Consider the following 15,916-nt stretch of genomic DNA (forward strand, 5'->3'; position numbering starts at 1 on the left):
TTGTAGAGATGAAGCAAATCACATTTGTGATTTAAGTTTAGACTTTTCTAACTGGACGACTGCTTTCTTCAAAGCACATTCATTCTGAAATGATAATCTGAGCCTTAAGCTTTCACAGGTATACTAAGCCAAAACTAAAACTGACTGGGATAAAAGAAGTTGAATGTAAAATAAACTTTAGATATTTAAATAAAATACTAGATAAGTAATATAATCTGGCTGATTGTGTCTGAACAGTTGGTAAGTCTTAATTTGGAAGGAAAGACACACATGACCCTTCGAAAGGGTATGCGTTGTTTGGTGGGTTTTTTGGTCGTTGTTTTGGGATATGGAGAAGAAATTTTCAGTTGTTTCCTGGCAAATAATAAGGATGGCCAAATTGCTGGTGCTATGTATGCTTCAAATACCTCGGGCTCTACAGTTTAGAATGTTAGTAAACATATCCCAAGTCCTAAGGGTGGTAATTTCTAGAATCATGTTTTGTTTCATGGAAGAGGTAGGTTCAACTGTTAAAAAATAAAGCAGAAGTAGAGTAAGATTCACTGCTGACTGTGGTAAGGTTGAGATAGGAAATTAATGCCATCTTCATAATCTAGCTCAAAGGTAAGTTGTTTCTTTAATGTTCAAAAAAAAGTGGTCAGTTTTGTCTAGTAAGAGAGCTTTTTCTGTTCTTACTGAGGGGGGAAAAAAAGCTTTAGCTGGGGAGAATTCTTTTTTGCCTAGTAAGATTATGTATGAAGGAACTGTTTAGTCCAAATGAAGGACAGAGGTTGTGAGGGAAGGTCAGTGACTGCTGATGAAATGTACTAGTTATCTAAATGTGGGCAAGACTGAAGGGTGTCATAGTTACTGCGTTCTAATGACCTCAGTACCAGTGTGTGAAGAAGAGATGAATAAATGCTATCTTGTCTCTGAGCTCTTCAGTAGGTGGACTGCTTGTCTTAGGTTGTCTGCTTCTGGGCACTGAGGGTTGATTATATAGAGACTAGAGGCTGTGACTGGATAGAGCAGATACATTTGACATGGCAGACCAATTAACAGTGGGCTTTTTTATTAATAAGCAAAATATTTTGCCAGATCTACTCTGTCATGCATGCTGTATAATATAAGCCTGTATAACTGAATCTTGAAACACTAAGGGGTTGCTTATCTTTAATGACTACGTTGGGAAGATCAGCTCTTATAATGCAGCATATTTTGATTCTTCTCAGCCCAAAGAATCTATCATTCTTATCACCTGCCTAAGGTATGGCTTCTTGTCTAAAGCCAGGAGAACTTTAATCTGAGTAGGTATTTTTTGTTAGTTTGTCTAATCCTTACATTAGTCTTGGAAAGTTAATTTTTTTTCTCTGATTGTCCTTGCAACTCATCGAGGTTCTCGTCTTCTAGAACCACAAGCCTTCTAGGGCCACAGATGTATGGATTGTTTGTTAACTCATGCCTTGTCATTGGTAAGCAAATGAGACTTTACAATGGAATGTCTTGTTGGTAAATTTGTGTAAAACTTATTAAATTCATGCCCTAGAGACTACTGCAAAGTTTTCAGTCATTCCTTGCTTTTGTTTGTTTTTTGTTCTGGCTTTGCAAAAACAATGATAACTTTCTAGTTTATGGCCAAGCTTCTTTTACATTATCTGAAAAGGTTTTTTGTTTTCTTCTTATGTGCCATTCATAATTTCTGTAATTTATGCTGAATTAAAAGCTACTCTGTACTTAGCCTAAATTGTCTGAGAGTATCTAAGTGAATGTTGCTGCAGGAAGTCCTTCCCACTGCGAGAGCTTGTTGATAACGTTCATATATTGTAAAGAGCTGTAGAGGTGAAAGGCTGAAATTCTTTTGTAACAGAACCTTTACTCTTGGTTAGGAATGAAAGATACAGAGTGTATGGTTCTTCTAAAGTTCTGTATTCACAGTTTCAGAACACTATAACCTCACTTCGGTTTTAAAATAAAATACAGAGCACTCGGTTCCTAAATATAATTGAAAGGGGCCAACTTATTTGTGAATATCACTGGAGTTTATCCTTGTTAGTCCTGTTAATTTGTCCAGAGCTGAGAAAATGACCATATAAGTAAATTTCAGTGGGTAGTAAGATAAGGCTGAAGAGGTTTTTCAGTAAAGACAGTCTCTCAGTAACTAAGGATCATCTGAATTTATTGCAATACATTTGTCATGCACCGAGATATCTCAGTTCTGCATTAGTTATCTATAGAATGACCCACTGCTTCCCGTGATAGACTTAAATTAATCTGATTTTGCTATTGAAATATATTCTCCAGTGTTACGCCTGAATTTTCTTTCACTTACTTCCACTGTCTTGGCCTTATTTATGAGTTAAACTCTGTTCCCATTGACACTGCTGGCCTTGCAGATAGCAGACCTTCCTGTATGTCACTTATCATTAATAATTCTCAATGGCATATATGAAGTGAGTAGTAGGTATAGACCGTACATTCAGGATCAGATGATAGTGGAGAAAAGGCCCGTATAACATGAGCCAAGTCCTTTCTGAAGGGACAGGTGTTCTCCCACCCGGGCCCTTGAACTAAATATAACGTACGTGGCCACCTTGTAGAACATCTCAGCCCAGTATTTGCTGCAAGTCATTATGAGGTTCTGGACTTCCACATTACTGCTTAGAGCACGGACTCTGAATCTGCAGGGAATTTCCAAACCTTTTTTATGTTGTTTAATCTGCCTCCATTTTGTGGGGGTGGAGCACTTGCCTTCAGCACATGTAAGTACACAGTAAAGTCATTGGGTTACCTGTAAAACTGCAGGCTGTGACAAATCTTTACACATGCTTAGGCAAAGTTCTAACTTCCCTTCTTGTTGTTTTCTGTACATTACTGTCTGGCAGACTGCATATGAGTCTCTGCATTATTGATAGAATTTTCGAGTGTAGACATCAAATCAAGCAGGTCTAATGCTTCATTATTTTGAGAATCTTGGTTTTTGTTGTTCTGCAGAAAGCATAATGGCTAAAAAAGGATCAGTGGTAGCTGGAGTCCACGCTTGAAAAATTATTTGATTTCTAAATAGGAATTGAACCCAAATCCTGGAGTGTTCACTTAAGAGATGAGAAAATGAAGAAGATAGGGTTCCGGATGGGGAGATGATGTTTCAGGCTACATGTCATGAACAATAAAATACACGCTTTGAATCAAGTGCATCAGGCTCTTTTGACGAGAGGAGCTATGTAAGTATTTTGTTTCTAAGCCTCTAGCTGCTTGAAGCTAGTCTGCAGGCCTTTGGACCTCATTTGTTAAAGAGCTCACTGATCCATCTGAGGCTGGATTTCAAGCAAGCGTGAGGTAAATGTTAAAATAAGCACTGAAATAATTTTAGAAGTGGTGTTTCCCCATGTTCATGGACCTGCAAGCATTAACTGAGTGAGGTTTTTAGATCAATTTGAGTCAGAAATACAGCATGCAACTTGAGAGATTGATTTTGTGTATACCTGGTTCTGATCTGGCCCTGCATTTCTCTTGTTTGTCACAGCCTCGCTTGTTTCCATTTAATTAAGGAACGGCTCCTGGAGAATCTTCTGACAACTATTAAGATGTTAGGGAGCTCTGGATTGTCTCGGAAATGAAGAGGGAAATCAGGTGGGAAGGTAAAGGAGCTTTACATGTTAAGATTCCTGGGAGAGATTGAGAGTGCTGCAAAAACTATGTAGTTCCCGTCCCCTCCAGGTGTTGTTTGCCAAAGGCCGTTATGCAGAAACTTGCAATACTGCTTTTTGTGTTGAATCTGATGTTAAGAGGATGTCTCTTCGTAGCTCTCCTTGCAGGACTAGTTACTGTAAAATAACTTAAAAGGAGTTTCTCCCTGCCTCTTCTGCCCTTCATCGTGGTCCCCCCCCCGCCCCCCTCCAGCTTGTTATTCCAGATTTCCTAGTGCCCTTAGATGCTGGAACATCTTTTCTGGAAGCTTTCTCTGCCTTTAACTGAAAACATGTAATTCGTGTTCTATTTATTTAAAAAGAAAATGAGCAAGGAATGGAGCCCGAGGAAACAACGGAAGTTTGCAATTGAAATGCCTAAAAGGAGCTACCTAGCCTGCAGAGGAGCAAGTGAAAAGCACAACTTTGGGATGTGTTATGTGCTGGTGGTGTGTAGTGGGATTGCTGCAAGAACTAAGTGAAACAGGTGCTACTTGGTTTGGTGTGTCAAGGATGTGACCGTGTTGGATTGTACAGAGGCAGCTGGCTGTGAGTGGAGCTGAAGATAGGTTGTCAGACAAGTGAAATTGCAAGAAAGACTTGTATGAACTCTGTTGGCTTTGGAGTGAGTCTTTGATAAACATGGAGTTTATCACTTGTTGTAATGGTCACTTAGAGCTGGCCTCTGGTGTGTGCGTTTGGGGTGTTTGTGTTTTGTTTACACTTAGTGGATTTCATTGAATCCCAGGTTGGAAGGGACCTCCAGGATCATCTGGTCCAACCTTTCTTGGCAAAAGCATGATCTAGACAAGATGGCCCAGCACCCTGTGCTGCTGGATCTTCAGTGTCCAATGATGGGGAATTCATCACTCCCTGGGGAGATTATTTCACTAACTGATTGTTCTCACTGTGAAAAATTTTCCTCTTGTGTCCAATCCGATTCTCCCCTGGAGTAACTTGTACCCATGACCCCTTGTCTTTTCCATGTGACTCTTTATAAAAAGGGAGCCTCCATCTTCTTTGTAGCCACCCTTGAAACACTGGAATGTGGTGATAAGGTCTCCCCCAGCCTTCTTTTCTCAAGGCTGAAAAAACTCGATTCTCTCAGCCTTTCCTCATGTGGCAGGCTTCCCAGATTTGCTGCTGTATGCCTCGGACAGTGAGATTCCAGTCTATGCTTCTGTTTTTGGATCATCCTTCGTTAAATAACTTAATAGGTTTTTTTGTCTCCTACAGTATAAAGTGACCTATCCCACTTCTTTCTTCCCCTCCTAAGAGCTTAGACAGGTTCTGAATGAGATGAGGTTATTGAAGTAATGTTACTTATTGACTAACAAAGTTCTAAAGTCCACGATGAAGTGGTGAACAAAGGAGAGCTGTACTTTGACATTTATTGGATTAGGCCCTGAAGACTTGCTACCTTGTAGCACGTCCATTAGTTAGTGTTTGTGTATATCACTGCTCCCTGTTTGACAAAAAGAGAATGGATTGAGTGGTTCCCAAGTCACCTTCCTGCCAAGGGAGAAGGAGGTTCATTAATTTAAGAAATTGGTTTGGATGTTTGGCAAAAAATAAATTAAAAAAATAATACAGCCTTCTGATTGTGTTGCCAAGTGTAAGTGTGTTTCTCTCATTTGCAGCGTACACTTGTAGCAGTCACTTTCACTGGTTCAGTTTCCATCTTGCAGTAGGGTGGTGTGAAGAGAGACCAACTTGAAAAGAGACCAGGCTTCTGATTCTGTTAGGTTCCTTACTGTGGTGAATTAAAATGTTGCCAGCTGTGCAAATCCTGATGAAAACCTCTGCCCAGACTTAGGTCCGGGATAGTGACTTACTAAGCTTTCAAAAATGTCTGAAAGATGATCTTCATAGACGTTGGCATTAGAATGCACACACAACAATATTTTAATCAACTTATTTCTAGATGTATATTAGAAATGAAATCTGAATTGCAAACCAATAGAATTCAATGCTCCCCAACTCAACTGTTTCATATAAAAGGCACTTAAATACAGATCAATTATTAATCTTAACAGAAGGTAGCATGTGACCCTAAGGACAATGGAAACAGATTAGATTCGAGATGTTCAAAAGAGCATGTTGGGCTTCTGAAGAGTGACCAAGACTGCTAACATAATTGAGAGTATTAACATAATTAATATTATAGATCTCTTGATTACAAATAGCATTGGAGCCTGTAATCTGTTTTCTCTTTAGTATGACTCACAAATTCCCATGTGCAGTAAAATCTTAGTTTTCCAGCAGTAGTCACTTCCTGTCTGTCTCCTTACATGGAGATCTTCCTCTCCCCATTCCTTCTCTGAGGCTTTTTGGTTTTCGTGGTCTATAGCATGAAACCTGTATTTTCAAAATACTTTTGAACCAAGCTATTGGATGAGATTTAGAGCTTTGCTTAATTAGTTCCCTTTGCTCTTCTAATAAAAATTTCCAGTTCTCCCGTGCTAATAAGAAATGCAAATGTTCTTAAGACGTAAGTGGCTGCTGTGTGCTATGCTTCTATTGTCATTTCAGATAGGTCTGAGAACAGGCAGGCAACAAGCAACGATTATGAAATTGAGAGGGTTTTTGGCAACTTGGGATAAATAGAGAAGGGAATTACAAACAAGTCTATCCCCTATATATAGAAATTGTTGCAAATTTCAAGTTTTGTTTTGTAAAGTAAATGCTAAAGTCATATGACACAGTCAATATAAGCCCGAAATAAATTATTTGGATTTAATAATAACTCTCTCCCTTACTTGCATAAGGAATTTCCAGTTACATCATTCAGCAAAAATGCAGGGCTCTCCTGCATGTGCAGCTCTAGTTCAGTCTGTAAGGGATGGGTGAGGAAAAGCTGACAAATGTTAAGTGTTCCTTTTAAGTGGAATGACTGTGTTCTGGGTGTAAGGTGAGTGCATCTGGATGCCGGAAAGATATTCTGATGTCCTCTTTATTGCCTTTTCTGTGCTCCCCCATATATTTTTAACTGACTTGTTTGCCAGAGAACTCTTTATCACATGCCAGTTTGTTCTGTGGGTGCTCTGTCCCTTGGGAAAAAGAATGTTGTATCACACCCTAAGGTGTGGGCTTACCCCCATATTCCATAGTACTGAAACAGACTTCTTTCATTTTGCAGTTGCTTTGGATGTGAAGTAACATGCCTGGGCGTGCAAGTTATCTCAAACGGAATTGCCAGTGAATGGAGTTGCATTCTTTAAAATGAACAGCATGTCATAGTGAACCGCGGTAGAGGTTAAAAGCAAATCCCAAGTCTCAGATTTAAATGCTTTAAAGAATTTTTTTTTTCTCCCATTTGATCTTTTATCCTATTGATCTGCTTCCTGATCAAACTATTCAGGTTCAAGTGATGACTCTAGATTTTTATTTTTTTTTTAAATGTTTGATCCACAGTGTCAGTGTATCTGTTCTGGAAGGATATCAGAGTTTGTCTGAGTTCCGGTGGGTGCCACGAGATACCTCCCTGAATGCATAAGCAGGTCTTCTGGGGTTAAAGCTTAAATTACAACAGTGATATAAAAATGGCTAGAGGATTCTTAATGGTGTACACGGCTTTTGTGTCTCTAAATGATATCTATCCCGTCTCTAGGGTTTTAAGTCCTGTTTTCTACGGGAATATGGAACCTCACACAATAATAGGTAGGGCTCTTAACCTGAGCAGTCAGTTTAAATTTTGTTCATGTGGGCTGCACAGGTACAGTTGCTCTCTTTTTGGCTATTTTGTGACTCTCATCAATGAGCTGTCCTGCTCTCAGAGGTCAGAGTGTTTCCTAGTATGACAAAGGTGAAACATTTTCAGAGAATATAACTGATACTTTTCATTGTACAATCTTCACAAGAAATTTTCCAGGAAAGCCAACTGAGCTTCTTTCATTGACGTTAGTAGGAAGTCTAGCCCCTGAATCTTGTTCAGAGATACTAATTTGAATCCTGCTATATTTTTAAGCATTAACTGTGTGCTTTTCTGTTGGCTGCCTAGGATTTATGGAGACGTTCAGCTTGCTGTTCTGGGGAGAGGGGCTAGGCTTTTTTTTTTGTTTATTTGTTTTTAAACAATATAGGTATGCTGAAGAGAAGAGAAAGGATGGGAAGAGAGGGAAGTCTGAGGACCTGTACAGAACCTCTAAGAGGTGGGACTGAGTGAAGAAAGAATATCTTTTGCATGAAAACAGAAGAGATTTAGAGATAGCTGAGTGACAATAGCTTCACTTTCAAAAGAGCAAAGAACACGAATTTGACATGGCTCAAGATAATAAAATGTTCAGTGAGCCATATCCTCATACAATGTTAAGGTATTGCAGCTCATCTGCTTAAACTGAAATGATGCCAGTATGTATTAGCATGAACATCTGTGCCCATCAAGTCTTCCTCACTCTTATGGTTGTATTCTTTGGTGTATAATGAGTCACAGTGATTGAACTTCCTGCAAAGGAAATGACCTCTCAAAAAACCCCTAAAGCAAAGAGGTGAGAGAGTCTGGCAAAATAACTACCAACCAGTTCAACTTTCTGAAAAGGAAGTGAATAGATCTTGTCTCAATGTTAAAATAGTTTCATCTGTTCTATGAGCTGTGGCTTCCTGGATTGATCTCAGGGTAAAACACTTAATGTGTATGTACCAGAAATGGCACTTAGTGGCTAGTGGCTATAAAATTGTGCTTAGGAGGAGAAGTTGCTGAGATGACCAAAGCAGACAGATAAGTCACCTGCTGTGAGGCAGTGCCTGTCATCTGTAGAAGTACTTGCTCAGAGTATGCAACCAAGTAGCCCCAGAAATGCTGTTGAGTGCAGTTTTAGCTTTTTCAGTGGACACAGTTGGTTTAACTCCTGAGATGCCTTCTAACGTCAAGTTTTGGTTCTCCCCTAAAGTTCAAAAACCTTCCTGAGTCTTTTCTCATTCATTGTAAATCAGGGGCAGGTGCAATGAAAGCAAATATACTGAACAAATGTACATGTATCTAATTATAGCTACTTCATTTCTTCCTTGTATTCAATCTACTTTTCTTGACGTTATATATTTTGTCATGCTCAGGAAATTTTGAAGATGCTTATTGAGTGGGATGGGAAAGTTAGACAAGGAAGGTCTGTTACCTCGCTGTGGTTTTGGAAGGTACAGGCAGAGGCTACAGGGGAGACGGATCAAGGCAGGATCATATCTTAAAACTTTTCCTCAGCTATGCTCTGTCTCAGCATATTTTATGTCTTCAGCAAAAGTTTACCTAAATGCAAAATATAAACAATAAACAATATATAGGAATAGCAGCCACAACAAATGTAATATCAGAAAAGTTTAGTCTTAAGCAAATGTTGCTTACTTCATCTGCAAACAACGGCTTTACTGTTACAGCTTTTGTGTGCTTTAATGACATCACTACAGGATAAGGTGATGCTGTTAAAGGAGTCTGACAGCTCTTTGTTAGCTTTGGGATCTCTGATAATTCTACAAAAGCCATTAACAAAAATATTTCTCTTGTATTTTAATCCATGTAAGCACCTGGTGGGTTATAGCGTTATTAATTCTCTTGAGGAGTATCATACAATTTCCACTAAATAATAAATTAATTTCAGTTCCTAGAATAATTCAAGACTGAGGGGGCCTCAGAAGGTAGGTTGTTTGATACCACCTTCTGCTCAAAGCAGGATCAACACTGAACGCAGGCCAGGCTTTCCCTTCGGGTGAGGAGTCTGATTCTTGGTAAATTGCTTGCAGAGTTGAATACTGAGTTTCAGCAGCTATATTTGCAGGTATCTTCTAATCACTGACATATAGAAATGTTTGAGTAGTGTGTGTAATGACTGTTTTCTGGATGTGTAAGTTTTTTCTTTGGTTTAACCTTGCTACAATGAATTTCACCTACTGATAATACCCAAAATTCTTTCAGAGCAACAGGATACCCTTTGAGATATTTCCTGTTTAAATGTGGAAATAAGTGATTTCAGTGATACTGAATTTCCACAGGATCAACATTGCAAACCACTACTGTTCCATATATGAAGTTGTTATGCATTTGGCTCCATGTATGGGTATTACTCATTGACTGACATGCTCCCTCTCAACAGAGGAGATTTTGACAAGACAGAGAATGGAGAAGGTGGGGCTTGGTGAAAAGATAGTTGAAGAGAGGAAATGACTTCCCCAAGAAGCTGATGAGGGACCAAAGACAAGAAGAGAGGTACGACTTCAAACTTGCAGATGCTGTAACAGGGACATCTCTTAGTCATTTTTTGCTACAAATGTCTCAACCATCCCTCTGTTTCTACTCCCTGTAAATTAATAGCGATGCCTCATTGCCCTCTCTCTCTTAAAGTAATGTCAAACTGGATCTGTGCTTTCACAACAAAACATGTTAGGGCAATGTTTCAGAGCTCAACTTGTAATTACAAACTGAAGGAGACTCCCATAGATTCAAACAGTTACTAGCACAAGGTAGGATCCCAGGTTTCTGTCCTGTGTGGTTGCTGTTTTGGAGTGAGCCTTTGACCTTCTTTCTCTGAGGAAGGTATTCATCTGAAAGTTTTGGAAAGGTGAGTCTCCTGTAGCCAGTGGGCAGGAGATAGATAAGAAAAGGGAAGGAGAACGCCAGACAACGATGAAGAGATAAGTATGGAGACAGCTGATGGCATATAATAGGAGAAAATAACTTTAAAGGGTAAAAGCAACTGAATGAACAAACCAGCATCACAGCAGATAGTTCTCAAAGCTGTCCTTTGGGAATAAAGCTGACACATTCACTTATGCAGCATGCTTGAGTTAAGTGTTTGTGTATATATTATATGTACGCATATCTATAGATATGTCTGTGTGTGTATATGTGTATATATACAAAAAATTAAACCCAGCATGAGTAATTTGGTTTCTGGAGAAGTTGCTGCTGGCAAAAGCATAGTTTTCTATGATTATAGAAAATACTGGGGTGACAGAAAGAAGAGTCGGTGGCTTCTGTTATGTGAGGAGCTATCTGGGTATAAGCAACTGTTGAGGCCTTGTATGTCATCTAGCTATGTTCCTGCAGTAAATATCGTATAATAAACAGTTAAAGCAATTTCCATTATTTAAAAAATAATTGTCTTCTCCAGGTTTGAGACATGCAAGAGACCCTGGGAAGATATACTGAATACTTGTAACTGTTTTGCTCCTGGGAAGGGCCATCGCATCCGTTCTAACAAGACTGAGCTCAGTGGTAGTTCTTCTGCCATACTGATACTATACATTTTATTCTTCAATGCATGGAATATGTGTCAGCAGGATTAAACCAGGACAGTCTCCTGAATGTGGAATTCCAGAGAAGGCACTGGCTGTGACTTCCGAAGTAAACCAACAACATCCTGAATTTTTTTATTTTTCTCAGATACTTTTATTATTCGACTGAAACTTTCTGCAGACATCTGTTCTGAAATACTTTGACTTGGAGCAAGCACTGTTGCTAGGCTGATCTGAAAGCTTGAGATGGCTCTGACTTCTCCTAAATCTGTAGCAGGGGATTTGGCACAAAGAGAAGAACTCATGCTCCGTGATGGAAGCTATTTCCATTTCCTCTCTGCAAACATCATCACAATAGGTAAGTGAAAGAATTCTGAAAGAACGCAAACCTGCCCTTTTTAAATTTTGCTGTTGCATTTTTAGCTGCCTCTCTGTGCTGGCTAGCAGAGATGTTTTTCTGAGAGATGAACTTACTAGCTGCAATATCTTCAGTGGATAGTACTGGATCTCCCATTGGCAATTAAGGTAGATTGGAAACAATACATGTAAAAATGAAGCTGACAGGACATGTAAACACAGATGAGACAGAAAAGAAATAGAAGTCTTAAAGTCTTGGTGGTTTAAGAGATAAGCACTGGAATTCAAAAGGAATGTATATCACTTTTCTTTGCAAGATGGGTAGACAGAAGATGGCCAACAAGAACAGGCTTTAGAATCTAGGTAGAAATGAGATGTACAGTTTATTAAGTGGTATCAATCATGTTCCAAGTAAGCCTCATTTGTAGTGTTTAATCCAGGAACTAGTAGAGATAAGGATTATATCTAGCAGGAGGAAAGAGACACATACTTTCTTATCTGGCACTGCAAGGTTTATGTCCATAGTTCTCTGAAACATTTCATGCTGGTCATTGATCCTAAAATAGGATCCCTTAGATTTCAAATCCACTGTTCTTCAGAACATGATTTTGAGGGAGGAGGATTGTAGGAGAGGACAATTTATAAGAATTTCACAATGTGGTCTATGCAGCTTTGATAGAAAAAATGTTTGTGTCTGCTGAATTCCTCTTGAGAAGGAAGTGAGGTATGCTGAATCTTTTTGTGAGACAGAAAATTATTTTTCTTATCAATGCAATTAATACTAATACAAAGAAACAGTGGTAGCCCTGTAACTTAGCATTATCCTTTTTGTGCACGATTCTAGTGCAGTTACCTGTCAACTGCTTTTGGCTTTCAACCATGCTCCTTTATTCAGCAGCACCAAGTGCTCCTAAACATTTTAGTCTTTAATCTTTACCAGATATATTCCAGTGTGAATGCTAAATGCTGGGGAAAGCGCGAGGAATCATAGCAGTAGAACGCAGCTAGGAAGGACATAAGAACAGCAAGAAAACCCCAAGCTTTCTCAAAGCCAAATGTTTTGGGCCACATTTAAAAGATGTAGATTAGTATCATCGGATGAGACTGTCAAAACTGATTGCAACTTTTTTCCTTGATTATTTCACGCGCTTCTGGAAAAACTTTCTTGAAGTTGATGGGAGCAGGATTTATACTGCCTCAGGTTGTGGCTCCGTGCCATGAAGTTGCCTGAATTGAGCTGAGAGATACAGAGCTCAAAGAATAACTATTGTTATCTGTTGCTCTTTTTTGAGTGTTGACAGCTTACGCAGAGGAAAATGAGCTCTTCTCTTAGGAAGCTTGGAGATTACAGATGTGATTTTGCCCATCAGGTGTTGAGTGGAGATTGGGTAGGAGGAAGGGAATTGTGTAACTCATGTCTGTGACAGATGAATTTGGGCTATAGGAGAGATCTGAAGGAGGAGGAGCTTGTTTGTTGCATTTAAAACAAAACAAGTTGATTTAGCCCAAGATTTTAATTGGAACTTCATGTATTCAACACAGGACTCACTTGCTTCAAATACATTCTCTCTTTACTGCCTACAGTCATGAAGTAGACAACACTAAAACTTGGCTGGGCTCTCACAGGAACTAATTTCATCAAATTTCCAGCAATTGTGAGATGAATTTAGCTTTCTGCTGGCTTACAATTTGGGCTGATAAGTATATTTCTTACTAGCATTAATGGGATTGAGTAGATTTGTATTGGAGTTGTATTAAAAACAGCTTGTCAATGAAAATATAATCCATAATTAATTGTCATGGCTATATTATATAAGCTGACTTTTAGGGAACTGCATTTTATTTGTGGCATGAATTATAATTTCTTGCCTCAGCAACAAGAATTGTCCATTATATACTTCTGTACCTAAAGCTCTCTCAGTGTGTAGGATGAAGTGCAAGGAAATGGCAGGAGCAGCTGGAGGGAGAGAAAGTCTTCATTGTGCCTGTGCAGCACTTCCAGCATTCCGATGCAAGTGGGTCTCAACCTAAACAAAAGCTGGTCTGCAGCTCAGGAATCCCTTTGCAGGGTTGTTAGGAGCCCACTTGAGTTTGTTCTTACCCCCCTAATTAACTCTTTATATGACTCGGTTTAAATGCTGTGTAGTGCAGTGACAGCTTTTATCTTACTTGGCCTTTGTATTGTAATAAATGCTCAGCAATTAATAGAAGTGAAAATAATACTCTTGAGCTGTTGTCTTGAGTAGCCTGTGCTTTCAAATATGACATTTCAGCTTTCTCATTTGGGCATATACCTGCAAGAAAATTTAGGAAAGGATTGAGCTAGAGAGTTAAATCACTAGTTGGAATAAACCCATTCAGTTACATTAATGCTCCTCAATTGATCATTTGGTCCCATAGTATCACAGCTACCTACAATCTACTTCTGTACTGTTCTGTACTGATTAATCTTGGATGTCTTGAAACTCAGCGTTCTTCTGCAGTTTTCTGATTTGTTTCATCAGTTGAGACATACAGTTTTCAAAACTTGTTCCTTTTTTTGGAATAAAACCTCTGCTTTTCTGTGTAGGCTATATATGGATGAGGAATAAGATTACTATGTAAAAAGGAAATCTGAGTGGAATGCAATTAACTTTTACATATTTTTCGACATTATTACAGCAGCATTGGGAAAGTCCAAAATCAAGGAGGTATACAGCAAATTCAGTAATCCTCTATTTTTCAAATATGTTCTGGCATGTCTAGACTCACTTTTCCCTTGTAATCTGATGAAAGTGTGTTGTGCACAGACATGCAAAATCCTGTTTGCTTAGATATATAGTACATCAGATTAGCCTGGAGAAGTACTTAAGGTGGCCTTCAGCATGTGGCTCTAACATGCTGCCTTGTCTCCATAAGCAGGGCTTCTGTCGTGGCAGGGGGCTGGAACAGATGATCTTTAAAGGTCTCTTCCAACCCAAACCATTCCATGATACAAGTTTAGCTGAAGAACAGAGACACAAATGGTGATACATGAATTGGTATCAGCTGCCTGACAGTAACTTGAATTAAAGCCAGATTGCTGTGAAAATGCCCATCAGTTAAAAATAAAATGTGAATTGATAGTATAGTTCTACTACTTCTGCATGTATTAGCAAGTGATTGAAGGATGGATACTGGTTTGGGTTTGCTTTTTGTTGATGCAGTTTGAAGGAAATCTGAAAAGACGCTGTTAATCCTAAGTGTTTAATTTTAAACATGTGATTCTCCTTGATTCTGCCATTGATGTAACATAGTGTGCATTGCAAAGGAGAAAGTGTCCTGAATTACTTGATAATAAGGGCAACTTCTGCTCCTCAGGTCATTTCGCGTTACAGAAGGTAATATTTGACTGAAACTGAACACTAGAGGGCAGCGGTGTTCTTAATGTTATCTGTACGTTCATTACACCATATACGTGCATGTTCCATACATACATCTGATGCAGGGCAGAGATTTGTGAATCATATGTGACAGAAGGTCCCAGGAGGATGTTTGGCTCAGAATGCAGTCCCTGCTTCCCCCCACCTCTCCACCAGAAAAAGGCTAGTTTTGAGAGGAAACTAGGAAAAAAGAAGGCTCAGTTTTGAGAGTCCAGATGTAACCTGGGCTCAAATGGTTCAAGGGCCTCAAAGTATTTGTTTCCAGCTGCAAATGTAGCTTACCAGAAATTGGAACAATCATTTTTGTGATGGCTCATTAGAGTTCCTCTTGCAAATTATTTCAGCAATCTTCACTTAAAAAAAAAAAAAAGTTATAAAAGTCACCTCCCAAAAATTAAGATTTATGAAATCATTTGAAATTTGAGTAAGGTACAGATGACAGCTTGGGTTATTTTTTCGTTTGTTTTGAGATATTCAAAATTATGTAAAGCAGGTAATTTATATTTCAGATACTCTGAGCAAAAATTAGAGTTGCTGTATCTGAAAAATTTATAACACAAAAGGGAACAATAGGGCACAAAACTTCTCTGATTTACTGCACAACGAAAATCTTTCTTGAGGCTGCTAATGTTCATGATCAGCCAATTAAAACTCACCTGACTAAGCATTTCAAGACTGCAATAGAATAAATGTGGAATATTTCAGTCCAGTTTAATGATCTTGATCTGTGCTCCCGTGATGCAAAAGCAACATAAATCTCTAAACCTGCTAGCCTGTGTTTAGGCTAATGCAAGCACTCCTCAACTTGGATTCTTTCTTTCTCAGCTGTTACCTTCCTTTACCTATTTACAGAGTGGCCTTACAATGCCAATTCAGGTCTATATCTATTTCCAATCCTTCTGTAGGATAAATGAAGATACAAAGCATTGCTCAATAGTAAATCTGGACCAAGCAGTATATGAGGATCTTGCATCTCAATTTGACTGTGCTGAAAACTGGTATCTTGTCTTTCAGCTGATGTGATTCATATATTCCTTTTACCCGTCTTTGAGGAATGTATATTTGTTTTCTTTAGGGTATTAATTTGGATCAAATGAGCTTTTTAAGCCTTGCCATTTAGCCCAAATGGATTCAACAGGCAATGAAAAACTGCAAAGCTTTCTTTTTATTTTTTTCTTGGTTTTGCTTGGTTGCGTTTTTGTTTGCTTATTTTTTAGTAAAGTGTATAGTTCTAGGAGGCTCTGCGCCAAGATGCCTAAAGGAATTTAGTCT

At 38.8% G+C, this 15,916-nt stretch overlaps 1 protein-coding gene across 1 annotated transcript in view; it reads left to right on the forward strand.

Moving 5' to 3' along the window:
* The first annotated feature begins 11,132 nt into the window (after positions 1–11,132).
* The window catches only part of PLCH2 (phospholipase C eta 2), a 75,433-nt gene continuing 70,649 nt past the window's right edge, over positions 11,133–15,916 (forward strand). Inside the window, 1 exon segment of the mRNA XM_074161525.1 lies at positions 11,133–11,244. Coding sequence (XP_074017626.1) covers positions 11,133–11,244 — 112 coding nt within the window.

This window comes from Numenius arquata, chromosome 20 (genome assembly GCF_964106895.1).
Source record: "Numenius arquata chromosome 20, bNumArq3.hap1.1, whole genome shotgun sequence".
Taxonomy (NCBI): domain Eukaryota; kingdom Metazoa; phylum Chordata; class Aves; order Charadriiformes; family Scolopacidae; genus Numenius; species Numenius arquata.